At 43.5% G+C, this 22202-nt stretch overlaps 1 protein-coding gene across 1 annotated transcript in view; it reads left to right on the top strand.

The window, feature by feature from the left end:
* NDUFA10 (NADH:ubiquinone oxidoreductase subunit A10) overlaps nucleotides 1–21847 on the top strand; it is a 171775-nt gene extending 149928 nt beyond the window's left edge. The window contains exons 9-10 of the mRNA XM_078681409.1: nucleotides 20910–21018; nucleotides 21346–21847. Coding sequence (XP_078537535.1) covers nucleotides 20910–21018; nucleotides 21346–21414 — 178 coding nt within the window. The 3' untranslated portion in view covers nucleotides 21415–21847. The remainder of the gene's footprint in view (nucleotides 1–20909; nucleotides 21019–21345) is intronic.
* The last annotated feature ends 355 nt before the right edge of the window (nucleotides 21848–22202 follow it).

Raw genomic sequence — 22202 nt, 5'->3', positions numbered from 1 at the left:
ACACTACTATGTTGACTTATAGTCAAGGGTGACACACAATTTCACCAAACACTTCATATGACTCCCTTTACTGCTTGTTCCATTACTTTCTACAAGCTACCAATTTAAAGGAAGAGGTGAACTGCTTTACTATTTCTGCATGGAATATGATCTACAGCAACACATGCTGCGAATGGAAAATATTATTTACCGGTAAAAATCTGCTTGGAGCATATAATGTAGATTCAGATGTAGCCATCCCACAAACCCAGATGCAGTAATGATACTACATGTACATACATGGCTTAAGACGGCAGATGATAGGCTGGATACAGCTGCACCTGACAGTGGACGCGTAGTGATTGCATTTGCGAAACTAGAGAGTGGAGGCAGTCATTGAAAGGAGGGATGGTAGAGACAGGTCTACTCTTAAAAACAAGCTGTTGCAGAGAGCGGATACATTAATTTTCGGTTATGTTAACATGAGCTACAGATAAAAATGTGCAGGTCCATTAACCAAAAAGGTGCACTGTTGGCATAGTGAGGTTCATGTTGCAACTTAAACTAGGGGGAAACTTTGTCAACGCAAATTTTAAATGCTGGAAATCCCACATTAATATTGAACAGACCTTTCTTATATGCCCTGGGCTACTATTATGCACTCCAATGCAATTGATGTACATACAATAGCCATATTATAATGCAGCAAGACCTGTGCTGTAAGTAACATCTATCTATATTTTTATAAAAGCTATGCCATATGACACCCCTATCTTTATCAAAATTGTTACATTGGACAATGTAAAAAATGTTTTAAAGAGTTTTTAATTCAAATGAATCCTTAACAATACAGTGTTAGTGTTAAACGTATTGCATAATGTAAGTGTTTTGTAAATCCAAGCACTATCCCTTAGAACTTGGTTCAATTCATTCCGGCTTATAAAAAAATATATAGGATGGATTTCATCTAGTACTTTGGATCAATCAATGCTTGTTGGTGCTATTCCTCAGTTAATCGTTGAGCTCTGAATTTGAATGTAGGTGCAGGCATTTCCTGTTTTTTTCTTGTTAGCACAGCTGTACGTAGAAAGGTTCAAATACATGTTTACTTCAATTTTCAGTACTGGTACTCCATTTGCTAGCACTAACCTCTTGAGTGTGTATCCACACTCATTGTTTTTATATTTCTCAGATTCAAACTTAAACACTGTTTCTGTCTCCTGGGTCTTTTTCTTATTCATTAGCAATATGGCAATAACTATTCTCTACTCATCAGCATTAACAGAGCAAATCCATAATCTAGAAAAAAAGATAAGTGCAAAATATCATAAAGTGTGAAGATGTTCGTAATTTGTATTTAAATTCACTTCAAAAATCGTTTACTGGATGAATTCATGCGTGAAAATATTCCTGATGTGTTAGAAGTGTGTGTCAGTAAATACAGCTTGTAGCAGCTTTATCACCTATGTTGCGATATGTGACTTGCTATCCATAATAATTTGTTGTTCTCTTTAGTGCTATGTCTTGCTATAACCCGATAATGGAACTATGCTAACTATCTTAACAACTCATTTGCCTCTTGTGATAGGAATAGTTCATATTCACTGCTTTTAACCAGTTCACCCACAGTGATGACTGCTGAATCCTACTCTGAAGGACTAGCATTCTTCAGTGCTGTTATCTGAGCTTAGACAGTACTGGTTAATTTTCTAATGAGTAGTGGAGGAAATACGAATGGCAATTTATATTTGCGTTCCCATTTTATTGTACCAGCTCACTTTATAAATATATAAATTGCATACCGAGTCTTGTTTACCCATGGCTGTTTGTTGTGTTCTTCCTTCTTTCCAGTTTTGTATAATGTTCCCTTGCCAATATTAAATGCCAGTGATGTTAATTTTGAGATTAAATGTATTCTTTAGACATTCTGAGATTATTGTCCATTATTCTGAAAGTACTGTTGACATTCTCAGAATTAATCTCGAAAATACACCAGCCTCCTTTGCAGAATATGATAATGTTGATGAATTCTGCGCATATGCCCTAACTAAAAGTGTTGGTCTTGTTTTTTCCTACCTTTCCTTTGGGACCCTTAAGAAAATCACAATGCTGATTTCATTAAATGATCCCACAGGTTGTGCTACAGCCAGGATATAGTTGTCACCACCACTTTTAACAAAGTTTCTCCACACTAAGGGCGTGATTTAGAGTTTAGAGCCAAAGTTAGAAATATCAGTCTGCCTCGCGGACATCTCTTGCACTTCCAGGAGCCGCTTTTATGGTGGTTCCTGTAATTGCATTGAAAGTTTGACAGAGAGCACGGTCATTGTGACGGAGCTGTCCGTCAAACTTTCAAAACAGATTTTTATTTTCAAATACAAAATCCAAAAGTGGGAATTTGTTTTTGAAAATTAAATAAAAAACAATGCCCTTCTCTATGGGTGTTTTCTCTCATGGTGTGGAGGTCTTTTTGCAGTTTTCCATGCCCTTTACTGACAAGTTTTACCTGGTGGTGACATGAATGGTAAAATACCATTCGTCCATTCACTCTAAATAGGGCAGGAGGACCAATGGCAAACCCCCCAACGGCCATGACTCTGATCAGTCAAAGGTGAATGTCGGTGGCGGAGATGTCTCTGCCTTTGGCATACTGAAGGTCCACCAACTCTAAACTAGGTCTTTGGACCTTCAAGATGGCAAAGAGGGTACTCCATAGCCATTGTGACAGTGTACCCTCTCTGCCAAACTCCAAATTGAGCACTAAATTATAACATGAAGCTTATTGTACACAGGATCTACCTTACTGGCAAATTTGGAAAGTATTATTATTCTTTTGTTTCAGTATAGGACGTTCTGTTCCTTTATGGAGTTATTTTAAAATGTGACTTAGCATAATAACCTGATAGAAATAGTGTATGCTCTTTGGATCCATCATTCTTTGTTTCCCAATACTCAATGTAAAGGAATTGTATTATTCCAGATTAAATATCTTTGTTCCAGATATATATTTTTTTCAAACTACAGGGGATATATCTAGAAAGAAATACACGTCATGTTCGTGTGAAAGGATGTTATCTAGATTAGATCAAATGGTGTCACACTTGAACAGTCTGAGCTGGTCCTAGGATTTCATGCCTCCTCCCAGTATCTCTATTCTTTCAAGGGGGTGAATTTTAAGTCAAGAGTGGACCTGACCTGGCAGTTTGGGCTGGACTGTTCCCATTGGGCGCAGGGTCAAGACTGATTTGCATATGGCTGGGTTCAAACTGGAATGGCATGGGGAGCAAAAAAAAGATGCATTTGGGGCCAGATCTCTGTACGAGGGTGAATGTATGACAGTGTTCGACATTCTGTCCATCAATTGTTCTTTTTACATCTAAAATGTGGAAGGTGTTGTGTCTTTTTTTTTTTTTTAGATGGTAGTCCTGAAGCGGTGGGTAGTGTCCTGTGCAATCCTAGTGACTTTGTGCACATGACCAGTTGTGGGGTTGAAGCATCCACAGTTCAGTGCTGAGAGCCTTAATTTAACACATCCTTGTTGGTTGTTGCTGGTGATTAGCATGAGCTGACTCATAGTGTTGAGATTCAAGTATGACTCGATCACTATCTCAACGCTATGACCTCAATAGTTAATGAAGCTGCACCTATGCAGCTAAAAAGAGCCTCCACAAAAATGTCCAATCCCTGGTACGACGGGAGTCTCAATGACGATAGACTGGCTATGCGAATGGCAGAGCGCACCTGGAGATCAGCTCCCTCCGCACTGCACCTAAAAGCGCTGAAGAAAAAGAGAAATGCCTACTTCAGGAAAATAAAACGGTCTAAATCAGATTTTTTCAGCCGTCAGCTCGACCAAGCCAAAAATCGTCCGAGAAAGCTGTTTGAGCTAATCAGAACACAATCCAAGGAACAACCCCAACCACTCAGCACTGTGGACAAAGCACCCTCCTGTGACGACTTCGCCTCTTTCTTTATCCAAAAAACCGATAACATAAAGAACGATCTCCTCATTGACATAAGTCTTTACTCCAAACCCCATTGCACAGCACCCACTGAACCAAAAAACAATGCCACATGGTCATCCTTTGCCACCTATTCGGAAGAAGAAATTGGTAGACTGCTCAGCACTGTGAAACCAGCCAATCACCTCACGGACCCCCTTCCTGCTAACGCTGTCAAAGACCTTACCCCGTCGATCCTCCCACTCTGGACTAAAATTATTAACAGTTCACTTCAACAAGGGACCATCCCCGACACCCTTAAAGTTGGACAAGTCACACCTCTACTAAAGAAACCTACAGCCTACCCCTCTGATCTAAATAATTACCATCCCATTACCAATATTCCGACTCTAGCCAAACTGTTGGAAAAATGCGCACAAGTACAATTGACTAAACACATTAATCAGTTTGATCTACTTAACCCTCATCAATCAGGCTTCAGAGCAGATCACAGTACAGAAACTGCTATGACTCACATAATTGACGACGCCCTTCAAATCCTAGATCAAAATGATACCTGCCTCCTCATCCTTCTTGATCTCTCGTCTGCATTCGACACCGTCAAACATGAGAATTTACTCGAACTATTAAACACAAGAATGGGTCTATCTGGAACTGTGCTCAAATGGTTCACGTCCTTTCTACACAACAGATCGCAGAAATTCAAGAGTAACAACTTGATGTCTTCGCCAATACCTGTATCGCTAGGTGTCCCACAAGGATCCTCCCTTTCCCCAACTTTGTTTAACCTAGTTATGGAGCCTCTCACCACCTTGCTAGAAGCATCCAATGTTCACTTCCACATGTACGCCGATGACACCCAACTGTATCTCAAATTACAATCACCCAAAGACATTATGCTCTTGAATTCTACGATCAGTAGCACCCAATCCTGGCTGGCCGCTAATCATCTCAAACTCAATGCTCTTAAAACAGAGTTCCTCTTGATCTCACCTCCCGCGAAGATCACTACCGCTCAAATCTGGCTTTAACACCTAACGGCACTCAATGTTCAGCCCACCATCGTGGACTCAGCAAAATCTTTAGGCATAACACTTGACACCAACCTCAACATGCAGGAACACATCAACAAAACAACTAAGGGTGCGAACTATCAGATCAATACCCTAAGGAAACTCAAACCCTTCCTTCCAGCCAAAGATTTCCAAACTGCGGTACAAGCACTAGTCATCCCTCGAATAGATTACGGCAGCATCGCCCTCTGCGGTCTCCCCCTAACTACTACTGCACCCATAAGAGCTTCTCTAAACGCAGCAGCGAGACTCATCACTGGATCAAAAAAACACTCACACATTTCCCCTGACCTGAAATCGCTGAACTGGCTGCCTTTTGAAGCCAGAATACACTTGAAAATCGCCTGCATGACGCACAAGGCTGTCCACCTGAGCTCACCCGGATACCTCGCTCAGAAGCTGACGATTTCTGGAGGCTCCAGAAACACTAGAGGCACAAACAATCTTTTGTTGAAGCCCCAGAAATTCCGCAAGGAAAAAACCTATACACGCTCCTTCTCAGGAATGGCACCCAGGATCTGGAACTCACTCCCCCCTGAAACCAGGCTCATCTCCTCCACCATACTTTTTAAGAAAGAAGTAAAGGCTATCCTCATGGCTAAATACACTTGAATTATCACTAGGGAAGTTTTTTACAAACGCTGAACCATCCTGTTCTACTGATCTTTTGCATTTTTGTATGACTTGTGTTATTGACTTACCTGATTGTTTACGCTACCACCTATTTTTATTTGTATCACCATTGATGTATCTATTTGACTAAACTACTGCATTTACCCTCCCCACCCCAATTGTTATTTACTCACATGCTGTACCCTTCGTATGTAAAGCGCTCTGATATCTGCAAAGATCTTGTTCGCGCTATATAAAACTTTCAAAATAAATAAATAAATAAATCCGGTAAAAGGCTGCTTTCTCCCCCTTGCAAGGGACTCTATGGGGCTCCATGGTCCAAGTATCAAGTTTGACATTATAGGACTGAGAGTACTCGTATACACACTACTGGCATCTAGGCCCAATAGGAGCAAGAGTAACGTCCCATATAGGAAGTAGGTGTTTGAACCTATGTGTTAAAGAAGTCTAATGATGCTTGATATTCTGGGATGTCTGTTTCTTGATCTAGAATAAAAATATAAAGGTTCTGAATTAAAAAGATGACACCGGCTACCTATGATGAGGGGCATATTTGCAGGAGTATTCCAGCTCACTTTATATACACAACTTTATTTTTCTGTATCGAAAACAGGTAACTTCTGTTTTTTGGATTAGGTAGCCATCCGTAAATAAAAGTGCTTGCTAGACAATTCAATGCTTTCCCATAAAATAATATTTCTGCTATGATCAACCATAAAAAATATCCTATTGGGCATTGACCAGCAAAATGAGACCAAGAATGAAGAAACATAATGATGTAAACGATTTAAAGTCCGATAAAGGGTCTACGTTTATGTCTTAGGGTGAATTAAACCACCAACTAAAATGTCCAGTATGTTGAAATGGGAGTTAACTCATTGGTAGCCGTGCTAATCCAAGACAAAACATACAAGTTCCATACAGATGGTACTCCACAACTGATAATTACCTGCTGTTTAACTCTCCTCCCTGTTGCCTTCTTAAATGTAAAATGTAAATGTACATGTACATGGATTTGTATAGCGCAAATCACCACTGGTTTCTAAGCGCTTGCTTAGGGAACCCGTCCTGGTATTCCCCTGTGAGATACCCCGGCAGGGTATCCACAAGGTGAAAGCCAGGCATCCCGCCGCGAGGGGCCGTTGTGGAGATTAAGCAATCTATTGCCCAGAGTCGCAGAGTGTGAACCCATGAATCGATTAGGCACCGGAGTAAGAATTGTCGAGTCCACGGACATTTTAGGACTCAAGACCCCGCCGAGCCGGGAATTGAACCCTGGTCCCGGGCTGACCTTTGCTTCCAGGTCTGCCTCCTCTAACCAGTGAGCCACACTTCTCCATTCTTACCAACCGTGGAATAAAGATCTAGTTCCATTAAACACTTTTAAGTTGATTAGCTTGAGTGATTTGCTGATCTACATTGACTGACATAATTTGCTACTAAAAGTTTTTTTGCATCCATACAGATGGGCATGGCATATTACGGATGGTTACATACAGCGCAATTGACTTCATATTATCATATCATTATTTCATGACAAATTAGTTAATACAGTTTCGTAGGCATAGCGTAATGGTGCCTCCCTCTGCCCCTCTCCCTCTGTGTATTACTGGCATTCTAATTCTTGTTTTCTGTACTCTCCTTTTATTGAAAATTACTTACCTCTGAATCTAAATTGGTTGTTTTTATGCGTTTCCCTCATGTATTTCGCTTGAGCTGTGGAGAGATTTTAAAGTCAGGTAAAGAGCTAGGATTGTTTAGAAAACTGTTTAGCACGGTGTTTAACACTAAGCACGGTTAAGTTCACAGCAGGTTTTTCCAGGAATAAAAGTTTTTTTTTTTGTGTGTTTTATTTTACAAAGGGATAAACTCTTCAGATTAAAGGCAGATCTGCAGGTGGAATCGGAGGGCCTAGAAAAAGTGTGTTAATCTTATTTTATTCTGCTTTATTTTATTAAGATTGTTTATACAGCACACATGTAGCCACAGAATCTGAGCCATGCCATGCGGTGTCTTTTATTGCGTGCACACAAGAGCTTTAACTTAACTTGAAAGCACTAAAGGAAAGGTAGAACTCATGGATGTGGACATCTTACGAACTTTGCTGTGGAGAGACAGTCGTTTTCTTAAAGAAGTGTCTTCCCTAAATTGTTGATAGAAGACTGTCCAGGCTAAGGCACGTTGTTTAAATTACCTGTGGTACTTGCTGGAGAACACTAATTTCCTTCTAAGGCTGGTGCTCTGTGTGCTGGGAAGTCTGCCGGTTGTGTCTTGAAAAACGATGCAGATTCTTGAATTGGGTGTGAGCGGTGAAGAGTAGCCATTAATATTTGGGTTGGCTTTGCAATATTTGATTGCATTGTTCTTGGCCTATAGTCAAGACATAGCTACTACAAAGAGTATCTTTAATGGTCCAAAGTTCGAGTCGTTGAGGAAGCCAGTAAACAGAACATTGTGATGAGCAATATGTGATAGAACAATGGGGTGACCATTAGAGAGTAAGATGGTGGCTTGCTTGTAGGGATTGACCTTTAATGGAGACTCGGCTGGAAGCCGTCTTTTAAAGACATTTTACTAAAATGATCCAGAAAGAACCCGCTGTAGTAAATGTGGGGCAGTAGTTGATAATTGGGGAGGGGGAAGCCCTCCCGTGTCATTTTGGCGAGCCATGGTTCTGTTATGACTTGGAGTTACTCTGTTTATGAGGAAAAAAACTATACTTTTTGTGGTTCAACTTCGGGTAGACTGTAGACATCCATATCAAGGTTAAGGTATGCTGGGCATTGTAGACCGGTAACAGTTGGCAGTATAGTTACAGTTCATTGGTGTAGAGAGATGTTTTAATTAGCGGGGATGAGCTCAGAGTTCATAACCAGTTAAAGATCCTTGGCTTGGAGGGAAGCAGGATAATCCCCCAAGACCAACTCCAGGGTATTTGGCATGTGTCCAAAATAGAGACTTAACATTACCTCCAGGTCAGACATATACTACTGATTTATTTTGTCACGGGGACTGAGATCCCAGATGCCACACCCTAAGAAGGGTAACTACTGGCGGAACCCCTCCACACAGGAGCTATCTCCTTCATGTACCGGAAAATAGTAACTAATTCCCTGTGACGTTTCCACCTGCTGAGTTTGACCAAGGAGACAAATTTGGACACATTCGAAGATGGGGAGTGGGTGGAGGTACTTCAGAGCCTCAGAGAGGTGGTGATAGGAGAAGTGTTCTGCCTGGTGCAGCATCGGGTGTTGCACAGGGCGTACTATGGTAGAACCGCTGTACACAAGATTATGAGAACACCAGCCACAGATCCCTATACCACATTATATAGGATGTACAGCAATACAAACATATTAGTAATCCATCCTGGGCAGTATCTCATGGACAATTGGGACCCAGATTGACAGCTCGCCAAAACAAACCTTACTCAATATAATAGGCGAGTAGACCACCACGTCCCACTAAAAGATGTGGATAGCACTTGGTCTAGTGGTGAGCAAAAGAAACATAGCTACAACATGGGGAGAGGAAGCGGTGTATGCTAGCCAAGAAAACAATCTACGAAAGCAGGAGCTGCTCTGCTATTTTTATTCTTTTATCTCTTGAGTTTCTGAAAATGCCAATAAAAACAAGTTAAAAAAAAAAGAAATCCCTGGCAACAGTATTAAATATCGGGATACAATACTAGTTCCACAGATGCTGCCTGGAAATGTGCATCCAGTTGTCTCCATCTGGACAAATTGGTATCTATCAGCCATCAGTGTGGACTTGTATAAGCTCTAAAGAAGAGCTGGTGTCCTGTGATTTTGGTTTTGTGTATCAGCCTCTGTGAAGCTAATATTGGAATGGTGTATTCAGCAAACTGTTGTCAGTGAATATGTTTTGCAGTTAAAGTTTTGAGAGATCGCCTGGAGATCTTATTACCATATATTATTAGGCACCTCCGTGAACTCTCCTTTGAGTCGGGCGTGGTCCCATAAAGGTGGAAAGAAGCAATTGTTCTTCCCATAAAGAAAAAGCCAGGAGTGAGTGTGAGTCAGCTGGAGAACCTTCGACCGTCTCACTCCTGCCATATTTTGCTAAAATAGCCGAAAAAGTGTCCAATGCTCAACTGACGGCCCACATTAACCGTGACAGTCTATTACATCCTACGCAAACGGCCTTTCAAGCAACTTACTCTACTGAGTCAGCACTGCTCCTGTCAACAGAAACTATCCGCAGTCACGTAGATGAGGGCCAGGCGGTTGCTCTGGTCCTCTTGGACCTCAGTGAGGCATTAGACACTGTGGCCCACCCACTACTCCTACAGTGCCTTAGAAAAGGCGGGCTGGATAAATTGCCCCTAGAATGGTTGGAGTCCTTTTAACATGATCGAAGTTTTAAGGTATCCCAACAGCCTTAATATTCCAAAAGCATTGCCCTGGCTCAAGGGGTCCCCCATGTCTCTATACTAAGCCCCACTCTCATTAATCTCTATATTGCCCTATTGGCAGAGATTATTGTAAAATATGGCATCAGTGTTGTGTCCTATGCGGATAACACGCAACTGGTGGTTTCACTGTCACAATCCCCCGAAGAGGCAGCCACCAATTTTTCTATTTGTCTACAGGAGCTGGCATCCTGGATGACAAATAACTGTTTAAAACTAAATAACAGTAAAACGAGGTTCTAGTGGTGGGAAAAACACCCTCGATCTGGTCCTCGTCTTGGTGGCCACAGACTTTGAGCACTACCCCCTCCCCCAGCAATCAGGTTAAGAACTTTTGGATGTGGCTGGGCTCCAAGCGCTCCTTTGAGAACCACACTAGAATTGTGGCCGGGAAGTGTTTTGGGGTATTGAAAGGGAAGACCTTAGATGTTCTTCCCGTGGCAGCCAGGAAAACCCTAGTCCATGCATTAGTAACTTTCCACCTGGACTACGGTAACGCTTTATACCTGGGAGCAAGTAGCAAGTGTCTGCAGAGACTTCAATGCATTCAAAATGCGGCGGCTCGCCTTGTTCTGATGCTGCCAGGAGAGCTTCCTCCAGGAATGCCCTCTCTGCCCTTCACTGGCTTCCGGTTAGGGAGAGAATACTTTTTAAGGCCTTGTGTGTCAGTCACCGCATCCTGCAGGGGACAGGGCCTAGCTACCTACACAATCTACTGTCCTGCTACAATCCAACCCGGCACTTGAGATCTTCGGGAAGTGGACAGGTCAAGATTCCTTTAACAAAAAGAGCGAGAATGGGTGGTCGATCTTTCCGCTATCTGGCCACTAAACACTGGTATGACCTCCCTCTCGCTCTCCGTAGGGAACCATCGGAGTTACTCTTACGGAAAAAAACTAAAAACATGGCTCTTCCTCCTATAGGTTTCCTCTAAGCTGCATGATTATTGCTCCGGATGAGTTTGGGCCGCAGCGCAGGGACACAATAGTGAGTGGAGCCAAGCGCTTTATAAGCTTGCTTATTATTATTATTATTAATGTGCCTGGTGCTCTCAAGAATTGTATCAGCGGATTGGATGATGCAGCAATAACTGCAGTTTGTCTGAATTAATGTTTATATTTTAAGCGAGGGACTATATGTCTTTTTTTGTTGATTTGCCTGTCTGGAGTGTAGTAGTCTATTTGGAGGATTGTATGAATACATCTGAATAGTGATTTAATGAATGAGACGAGTATGGCATCATTGTTGTGACACTGTGAGTTGGCATTGCTAATATTGAAGTCACTTGTTAGACGTTTAAAGAAGGTAAGTGTGCTTTGTTGGAGATGGTCTTTTTGAGGGCTATGTTTCGTCTGGTAGTGTTAATTTCATTAAAGAAATAGTGTTTGAAGTCATTTGACTTTTTGAGGGATTAATCTTATGGCACGTTTGATTAAATGGACTGATGCAATGTGTGTCTGTCTTTAGAAGACACTTGCACTTGTTGACGTAGGGGTAATTGTAATATAGGTGTTGTGTGCCAGAAGGTTTGAATGATTTGGGTTCTTTAGGTGAACAGCTTGAATTTAGTGTTGATCGCTCCATCGAGCCAAATGGGTCAGGAAGAAAGTGGGATAAATCACGACACTAGTAGTGACCTTATATTAAGAAGTGTACTGGATAATTTAGGTGACCCTGTAATAGATCGAAATATAGCTCCAGGAGGTGCCGCACGGCACCCCTGTGGGCAGGATTTGTCATCAATGAGTTCTGAGTCTAGCCAGGGGATAGTTGGGGGGGGGGGGGGGAGTGACTACGGCTGTTAACAGTAATGGGGGTAAGCTAGAAAGAGATTTAATCTTAGGGCAACCTGGTATCAAACAAATAAAGAATACAGGACCAGGAGCCGGGCAAGTGAGTAGGTTTTTAACTTTTAGCTCCCTGTTCGAAACTGAACCAATGTTATTGAATAGAAGTGCCCTCCTACAGATTTTGACTGAAATAGAGGATCTGGGGTTAATAACTAGCAAAAATATTGAACAGGTATATTTAGACTGGAGGAGTGCACACCCTAGCACTAAAGCTACATTTTCATCAGGGTTAGTGTCAGCACTGGTTTTAGCTAATGCAGACGGTTTTAGGAAAAGAGGCATAGATGTGATTCCTAGCGTTGCCCCTTCCCGAGTACCATCTGAAAGCCTTGGAAAAATTCACCAGGTGCAAGGGTATGGCTCCCCTGATTATAGGGGCGTAAATACCCCTATAAATTACAAAGATATAGAAATAACAGTAGGAAGAAACAAGGGTGTTAGAGAAATCAATATTTTAGCACCAGAAGTCCGTTGGGTCCCCAGCGTTAATGGGGAGGATGAGGTAGCAAAGTGGAGTTGGGTTGCAGGTGCTCTGAATGGGTCAAAAACATCCACCTCAAAGCCCATAGAGCGGGGGTAGCCATTTGGGGAACATCATATCCTGGAATGTGGCGGGGTTAGGAGAATCAAGTTATAAGCTCAAAGCACGAGTAGAATTAGACCCCAAGATAATCTGCCTCCAGGAAACGAGCGCGGTTCCAGTTTGAGAACTTCTATGTGTACTGCAGCACAGCAAAAAAATCTGTAAAAGGGCATGCAAGCGGAGGCCTAGCCATCTTACTTAGTTGTGACATGGCATGGGATCCCGTGATCTATAAGCATCCATCAAATTGCTGTATTGCAGCAAAGTTGAAAATAGGAGAAGATAACTCGGGGCAAACGATGTTTCTATTATTGGCAAATGTGTAGGGCAAACGATGTTTCTATTATTGGCCAATGTGTATATTCCCCCTGGGAGGGCATCTAATTCATTGGTCGACTCCATTTGCACTTTTGTGCAAAGTTTAGGTAACACTGAAGAATGCACACGCATAATGATGGTAGGTGATTTTAATGCTAAGTTACGTAATAGCGCAGTCTGGTCTTTCTCTAATCCGGACCTGGAGGAGGTTTGGGCTATCCCAGAGTCTGTATTTCCGGCCCAATTAAAATCTGACAAACGTGGCCTATTACTTTTGCAAAATCTTAGGAATCTAGACCTTTTACTATTAAACGGTAGATTCTCTGAGGACTCCCCTGCAGCTTATACTTTTAATGGGAAACATGGCCACTCTTTAATTGATTATATGGCAGTCTCCTTTCAATTATTTAGTGCATGTATACAGTTCAAGGTATTCGCCACAAAGTTGAGCGACCATAACATTTTAGGGGCAAGCATGGTCATAAAAATTGAGAAGCCTGAACTTTGGAATCAGAGGAATTAAAATGTTTCTTATTCTCGAAATAATGGCCGTACATGCTGGTCATCTAAGTCGCTCCCAAATTTTAAGAGGGTTTTTAAGAATATCGCTTTTAGCTCAAGTCCAGATACACAGGTCCAGAGGTACGAGAGGGTTTTGGCAGCAATCAGAACATTAGGAAGGAATAAACAAGTTGCGAGAGTTCCTCCAATAGTAATAACATCATGGGAAATTAAAAAATTGAACCAGGAAATTAATGGTTTAATTAGAGACCAATTTAGAGAACCCAGGGTACAAAGGCAGAGAGAGATACATAGGCTAAAACAGGTACGGAAAAGGAAAATAGCATCAGAACGAAGGAGTGCTGAAAAATGGGTTAGTTTACGAGAAGTGGCTTTATCTGGGGATACTAGGAAGTATTGGGCATTAATAGCAAAGTTCTGTGATAGGAGAAAAAAAATCAAAACCCAATTTAATCCCAGAAGCCGAATGGTTTAATTATATTTCCCAGCTTTATGCTCTAAATCACTCAGTTGAACAGATTGAAGAAGCTATTAATGTTCCACCAACGGGGGTGATTTGGGAGCACCGACATGTATGGAGATTGAAGGCTACATCAAAGGGGCAAGATACTCTAGCGCAATGGGCCCAGATGATGTACCTGTAACCATAATAAAACAAGACTGTGAAAAGTGGGCAAAATGTTTACATCCGTTGTGTGTCCACTGCTATAATTATGGGGATATCCCACAATCTTGGAAGGGAAGTATACTAGTTCCGTTATATAAGAAGGGCCCTAAAAATTCCCCGGCCAGTTTTAGACAAATTTCCCTTTTAGATGCAACTGGGAAACTGTTTGCAAAGAGTATCCTTAGCCATCTTCAAGAATGGGCATTCGGAAATAACTATATTCCTCTGGAACAAACAGGATTCCGTAAGAATAGTGGCACACTGGATAACATTTCCATTTTGCAAACCTTAACCTTAACCGAAAAATATCCAGTAGGACGGGGGGTCCCGTTATACTCAGCCTTTATAGATTTCCCCACAGCTTTCGATCTGGTAGACCGGGGGAAGCTGTGGAGGAAATTGGTTACTATGGGGATACCAGGGAATCTCCTAAGATTAATAATTGCTCTCCATTCTTCGACCTGGACAAAGGTTTTATTGGGGGGAGGACACAGGGTCTCTCAAAGAAAATAGGAACAATGCGTTGAAGCAGGGGTACCTCCTGGCCCCTTTACTCTTTTCCATTTATATCAATGATCTGCCGAGTAAAGTGGGGCAGAGTAAAGGGTAACTTAAAACTGAGTTGTCTGTTCTATGCAGATGATGCAATAATAATCAATTTAACCCCAATTGGGTTGCAAAAATGACTGTCCGAGCTAGTTAGGTACAAAGAAGAGTATTATTTAAAAATAAATATTTCAAAAAGCAAAGTTATGATTTTTTGTTATCAAGGTTGTAAGGTCAGAAAAAAATTGAATTGGTTTTTGGGAAAAGAAAAACTGGAAGTAGTAACCTTTTATCCATATTTAGGAAAAATATTTACAAAAGGTGTTCAGCCAATAGACACATGGATCATTGCAAAGGTAAAGCGATTTCACAAGCCTTTGCAATTAATCGTCTGCACACACATTGTGGGAAAAGACATTTCTTACATATTATTTCAGTTTATAAAATAAAGATCCCACCAACTCTGAGCTATGCTAGTGAAACAATAGATGCACAAGGGTGGGCCAAATACGAGAAAGTGGAAGGAAAGATCTGGCGCCAAATATGTAATCTAAATCGCGCAGCACCGATTGCAGCGCTTACTCGATTTTGGTCTCCTTTCTACATATGTGTTATCAATGGCCACGTGTTTAAGGTGGTGTAATGCACTGATAAATGGTTCTGACAATTTGCTAAGGGCAGCGTTGCACAGAGAAATATTTGTAAATATGATGGGAAAAAGTGCTATTTTTAGGAATTATTTAAAAGCATTAACAATGTTTGGTTTAGACATGGATGGGGCAGCGGTTTTTTGTAAAACAGCCTTAAAGAAGATAATTAAGAAAACAATATATGTGGTTTCTCCTGAAAGAGATTTTAAAATGTGCTCAGCGAACAGAAGCATTGATTGTATTGTGGGGAGTAGTATTGTTAAAAATCCCCAACCTTATGTCTTATGGAACCTGAAACAGAGTACGTAGGGGGATCTTGTTATTGAGACTGAATTTGCTACCCCTAAAAAGTGTAACAGGTTCCTGGGAGGGTATTCCTAAAAATGAAAGGTATTGTCAGCTATGTAATTTTTGTGTACAAGATTTGAATCATGTTTTATTTGTGTGCCCTGCACTACACTCAATACGACGTAGACATTTAAGGATTTGCTTTTTAAAGTGTAACATTACTTCAGCAGAGCAGGCCCGAAACTGCCTCCTGTCCCCTCCATCCGAACTGATGTGTTTTAAAAATTCTCGTTTTTTAAAAAAGAATTTTAAAATATTTATTAATGTCGTAAAAATCTCTCGAGATTTGTAAGATTATAGCACTTGCACTTTCCCCTGGGTCTTTGGCCATTTTGTACGAGTAGTTAAGTTTACAACTGCGTATGTGCACTTTACAAGAAATTATTTACTGCTAGTTATTGGTTGGTAAAGATCGTTCTATAAAGCTGCTCAGAGCACTTGCACTTTATCTCGTAATGTAATGTAATGTAATGTAAAAAGGATTTGTAGAGCGCGGCATTCACCGGACGGTTTCTTGGCGCTATTCACTAATTCATGGGGAGGCCGAGGAGGGAGAAAGAAGGACTTTATATATAGACACAGCGGAAAAGGTGCGTTTTTAGGAGAGATCTAAAGTGGGGGTAGGAGGAAGAAAGTCTGAGATCCAACGGTAGAGAATTCCAGAGTGAGGGGGCTAGGAAGGAGAATCTAAGGCCTCCGTGCTTTTTGCGCCTAAACCTAGGCGTCTGGAGGAGAGCAAGGTGGGAAGATCGGAGGTGTCTAGAAGGGACGTACGGGTGCAGAAGAGACGAAATGAAAGAGGGGCCGATGCCGGCCAGGGATTTATGGGTTAGGCAGCCGAGTTTAAACTTACAGCGCTCCGACACAGGGAGCCAATGAAGGGCTTTGAGGAGGGGACGGACGTGATGATGTTTTGGTTGATGATAGATCAGGCGGGCAACCTGATTCTGTATTAGCTGAAGTCTCTTTGTTTGATATTGCGGAATGCCTGCATACAAGGCGTTGGCATAGTCAATCCGAGAGATGACTAATGCCAGCAGCGCCAGGGTGAGAGCTTCAGTGGTCAGGAAGTGAGCTATTTTTCGAATTTTTCTGAGCTGGTGGAAGCAGGAGGACACTGTGGCACTGACCTGATGATTCATGGAAAGATCATGTGAGATGTAGACCCCCAGGCTTTTTACTTTATCAGCGGGGCTAGGGGGGGGCCAAGAGAAAGGGGCCAGAAAGTAGAGTTCCAGGATTTGGCAGGGCCTCCGACAAGAACGAGCTCCGTCTTGTCTGGGTTAAGCTTGAGATGGTGAGCGCCCATCCAGTCGCTGATATGACAGAGGGTAGACTGGAAGACCTGGGCCGCTTCCTGCGAGTCAAGATTGAAGATGAGCTGAATGTCATCTGCATAGTTAAATGCAGTGACATTCCTTCCCCGGAGGGAGCGGATCAGGGGTGTACTTTATAGAAACTTTTTGCTGCTAGTATTGGTTGGGAAGGATTTTCCCAAAAAAGATGCACAGACCACTTGCACTTTTTTTGACTTTTCAGTCCTCATGTCCAAGTTCTTATGTGCACTTTTCAGGACATTTTTTGCTGCTAGTCATTCAATCAATCAATCAGAGCATTTGTATAGCGCACTACTCACCCGGAGGGTCTCAAGGCGCTGGGGGGAGGGGGTCCGCTACTGCTCGAACAGCCAGGTCTTGAGCTGCTTCCTGAAGGCGAGGTGGTCCTGGGTGAGGCGGAGGTGGATCGGAAGGGAGTTCCAAGTCTTGGCGGCCAGGTAGGAGAAGGACCTTCCTCCTGTGGTGGCTCTTCGGATGCGGGGGACGGCGGCGAGGGCGTGGCTGGTCGATCGAAGCTTGCGTTTGGGAGCGTAGAAGTTGAGACGGCTGTTGAGGTATCCTGGTCCTTGGTTGTGTAGGGCTTTGTGTGCGTGGGTGAGGAGCCGGAAGGTGATTCTCTTGTTGACCGGGAGCCAGTGCAGGTCTCTCAGGTGTCCGGAGATGTGGCTGCGGCGGGGGATGTCCAGGATGAGTCGTGCTGAGGTGTTCTGGATCCGCTGGAGTCTCTTCTGGAGTTTGGCGGTGGTTCCGGCGTAGAGGGAGTTGCCGTAGTCCAGACGGCTGGTGACGAGGGCCTGGGTGACCGTCTTCCTGGTCTCGGTGGGGTTCCAACGGAAGATCTTACGTAGCATGCGCAGGATGTTGAAGCATGATGAGGAGACGGCGTTGACTTGTCTGGTCATGGAGTGGGAGGAGTCCAGGATGAAGCCCAGGTTGCGTGCGTGGTCTGTGGGTTTGGGTGCGCTGCCCAGGGCGGGGGGCCACCAGGAGTCGTCCCAGGCGGAGGGTGAGGATCCCAGGAAGAGGACTTCCGTCTTGTCCGAGTTCAGTTTCAGGCGGCTGTTCGACATCCATGTGGCAACGTCTGTCATCCCTTCGTGCAGGTTGGCTCTGGCGGTGGCGGGGTCGTTAGTGAGGGAGAGGATCAGCTGGGTGTCGTCGGCGTAGGAGATGATGTTCAGGTTGTGCTGGCGTGCGATGGCTGCGAGGGGGCTCATGTAGACGTTGAAGAGTGTTGGGCTGAGCGAGGAGCCTTGAGGAACGCCGCAGATGACTTCGGTGGCCTCCGATCTGAACGGGGGGAGGCGGACTCTCTGTGTCCTTCCGGCGAGGAAGGAGGTGATCCACTCCAGTGCCTTCTCCTGGATTCCGACGTTGCTGAGGCGCTGTACTAGGGTACGGTGGCAGACAGTGTCGAAGGCCGCGGAGAGGTCCAGGAGGATGAGGGCCGCTGTTTCTCCGTTGTCGAGCAGGGCTCGGATGTCATCTGTAGCTGCGATCCGGGCGGTCTCGGTGCTGTGGTTGGCCCGGAAGCCAGACTGCGAGAGGTCGAGGGAGCCGTTCGTCTCGAGGAAGGCGGCCAGTTGCTTGTTGACGGTCTTCTCGATGACTTTGGCCGGAAACGGGAGCAGCGAGATGGGGCGGTAGTTCTTGAGGTCGGTAGGGTCTGCTGATGGTTTCTTGAGTAGAGCGCTGAGTTCGGCGTGCTTCCAGCTCTCCGGGAAGGTGGCGATGTCGAAGGAGGTGTTGATGATGTCCCGCAGGTGGGGTGCGATGACAGCGTCGGCCTTGTTGAAGACGTGGTGTGGGCAGGGGTCTGTCGGAGATCCGGAGTGGATGGAGTTCATCGTGCGGATGGTGTCTTCGGTGCTGATCGGGGTCCAGGCGCGGAGGGTGGTGGAGGGGGGCGGTGGTTCGGTCGTGGCGTGCGTCGGTTGAGTGCTGAAGCTGTTGTGGATGTCTGCGATCTTGTTGTGGAAGTAGGAGGCGAGGGAGTTGCAGAGGTCTTGCGAAGGGGTGATGTCGTTGTTTCCGGCGTTGGGGTTGGAGAGCTCTTTCACGATGTTGAAGAGTTCCTTGCTGTTGTGTGCGTTGTTGTCCAGTCGTTCCTTGAATGCGGTTTTCTTGGTGGCGTGGATCAGTTGGTGGTGTTTTCGGGTGGCGAGCTTGAGGGCAGTCATGTTGTCCGGTGTTGGGTCTCTGCGCCAGGTTTTCTCGAGTGCTCTGCAGTTCTTCTTGGAGCTCTTGAGTTCGTCGTTAAACCATGGGGCTTTCTTGCTGCCGGGTCTGCTCGGCGGGGTCTTCAGCGGGGCGAGGTCGTCTGCGCAGTCGCTGATCCATTTCGTGAGTCATTGGTTGGTAAAGAGCGTTCTATAAAGGATGCTCAGAGCATTTGCACTTAATTGTGCATTTTGTAAAAACTGTTTGCTGCTAGTATTGGTTGGTATAGATTTTCCAAAAAAGACGCACAGAGCACTCGCACTTTTTTTCGACTTTTATTCCTCTTGTCCAAGTTCTTATGTTTACAACTAAGCATCTGCACTTTTTCAATTGCTTTTTGCTGCTAGTTATTTATTTCCTAAAGCTCATGTTTTTTAAATGAAAATGATAATTTGTAATTCTACTTGAAATTACTGGTGTATGGAATTGTGATTTAATAATGTATTTTATGTGGAATTCTTCGGAATTCTAAATCATAATAAATAAATTGAATTGAATTGGGTTTTTTAGGGAATTTTTCCAGAATTTTTCTCGTGTACCAGTTATCCGCTAATGAGACACAGAACCCTTTTGTTGATCGTATATAGCTATGTACCTGGTTATAGTTTTCTAACAGATGTGCAGAACGAGATTCTACACTTGTCTCGCAATTATTTAAAATCTTTTGTCCGGGAATGTTTTGAAAGCCAGTGGTTCTTTGCTCCGTACATCAGGAATCTTAAGTCACAAAGATCGATGCTTTGTAGCGCTTGCTTTGGAGTACACCTGCGAAGAAGTGAATAGTCTGCAAAATGAACTGATGGGAGCTTATGGATTCCCATATGTTGCCAGTTGCAGAAACTTGCACTTCTTGTTTTCTCATAAAATGTTAATATTTACATTTCTGTTTTCCCACTGTGTGAGCATGTCTCAAAGAGTGGGTAGCATTTTAATTATGTCCTATACATTTTTTATTGTTTAATGCATATCTGCCCGTGGTATTGCCTCGTAAGACTTAGTTACTCCTTTCTATGCCTTCAAAGCAAATTTGGTTTATAATATGCCGATTACTTTTTTTCATTAGAATTTATACATAATAATCCACATTTGTATAGCGCAAAATCCCCCGTTAGGGTCTCTAGGCGCTGGGGGGCCGTCGGGAAGATTAAGGAAGCTATTGCCCAGAGTCGCATGGTGCTGGGCTAACCTGCCGCCGGGGATCGAACCCTGATCCCCAGATTCCAGCGTCAGTCGCCCTGGCCGCGGCGCCACACCTCTCCCACAGGACTAGTCTGTTGGGTTTCAGAATAGACTGGATATGGTTGCCTTCGCTCTGTACTTAGTGGCATGCACGTTGTGTGTTGGAGAATTATGCATTGCTATCTGCTTGGCCTTTCACCCTGCGCGGTTGCATGAACCCGTGATGCTTTGTTGTGTTTGTTGCTTTTTAAGGTGATGTGCTGTCCTCTGTGTTGAACTAATCATTACTGTTTGGCAGGAGGGATTGAGATTGTTGGATTACTAATGGTCATTCATACTCGGCAAAACTAGTCAAATGGTTAACTAACTGCTAAGGTATCCTAAAAATAATGTTTGCTTAACCTGATCGTGACTTGAGCAGAACTTATACAACATTTTGTAGATTCAAATGTAACTTATTCTCCCCTTCAATTCGGAGTCCAATTTCGAGTGCAGCTTCTTGATCCTGACACTCCTAATTTTAGCATATATTTTCAGTTGACATTAATCAGACTGCTTTGTTTGATGTATGTCGCACACATAACGCTCCAATCTTCGCTTTCCTTTCCAGGGTCGAGGATAAAGTTGGTGTGGCCGATCTCATGTTTATCCCCCGGTACCTACCAGAAGTGACTATTGGAGCCTATGAAAGTGACAAAGCCTACTATCAATATCAAACGGTAAGAAACGAGTATTGCGCAGTTGCCCTAGGACAGAGCCTCCCATCATTTTACTATATACTCTTCCTACTTGAGCCTGACTATTTGCAATGATTTTCCTGTTCACCACTCCCTACCTTTGACCCTGTGTCATCAGTTCAAAACCTCCCTCACATGTCCCCAACTCTCTTTAACTGGGGGCTGCAGTCTAAGGAGTCGAGCATTTGCAATAGTTTTGTCAATTTCCATACCCTTAGTGTTCGCTTCTATATCGTCTCTGATGATATACGCAGGAAATACTTACCACCAACTGAACTAAGAGTGCATTTTCTCTTTTAACTTCTCTAGATTCCTGGGAGGAAATATGCCCCTGGCTACAACGCAGATATCGGGGACAAGATGATTTTGTTCAAATGAACTCAAGAATATGTTTGAGAGAGTAATGGAAGGCCCTCTTTTTACTGAAGAATCTCTGGCTCAGTAACTGGAGCACCCTACTCGCGCCACTCCTGTCTGGACTTTCAAAAGTGCGATAAAGAACACTTAGCATAACATGATTGTTTTTGATGCAGTATCTCTCCTTCTCAACCTACAAGTTCAGGGCAGCCCTTTGCTTCGGGGATTCACAGACTCTGGCAGCCATTTTGTTGGATTGGGGGCCTGCTTGGCGAGGTACATAGGATCGCTGGAATTGATCACACCTGTCATGATAGGATCTGTGCTTATGGAGGCCGTAGATATCTGCACAACTGTGCTCCAGTTGGTGTGACTCCTAAAAGGCTTGGAGTGATATCTCTTGCTCGGAGTATATCCCCCCCCATGCAAAAGTTAAATAAAATATTCCTTGTAAGGTGTGGGGAGTCTGCTTTATTACATGTGCTGGTGGATCATGTCTGCTGGGAACAAACACGGGTGAGTGTTCTTGAAAAGGAAATCACAGCAGTTAGTCACAGGGATGTGGTGTCTGTTATAGTTCAACTCACTCTCTTCTATGAATTTTTCTGCACGTTTCTTAGCCTATGCCTGGTCGCTTACCATTGAATTCTGAGCTTTATTCCGAAATCTGCGTTAATAGGAAAACATCAGGTACCCCTTTATAATGGAATAGGTCATGCAGCATGGCTTGTCTGGCTCTATTGGAATACACTCCATTTTCAGGCAAACTCTTAGCTCTACGATGTTTTAGAAGTGCAAGTCTTTTTTTT

Source organism: Lissotriton helveticus, chromosome 3_1, assembly GCF_964261635.1.
Source record: "Lissotriton helveticus chromosome 3_1, aLisHel1.1, whole genome shotgun sequence".
Taxonomy (NCBI): Eukaryota; Metazoa; Chordata; class Amphibia; order Caudata; family Salamandridae; genus Lissotriton; species Lissotriton helveticus.
This window is presented reverse-complemented; position numbering and strand designations above follow the sequence as displayed.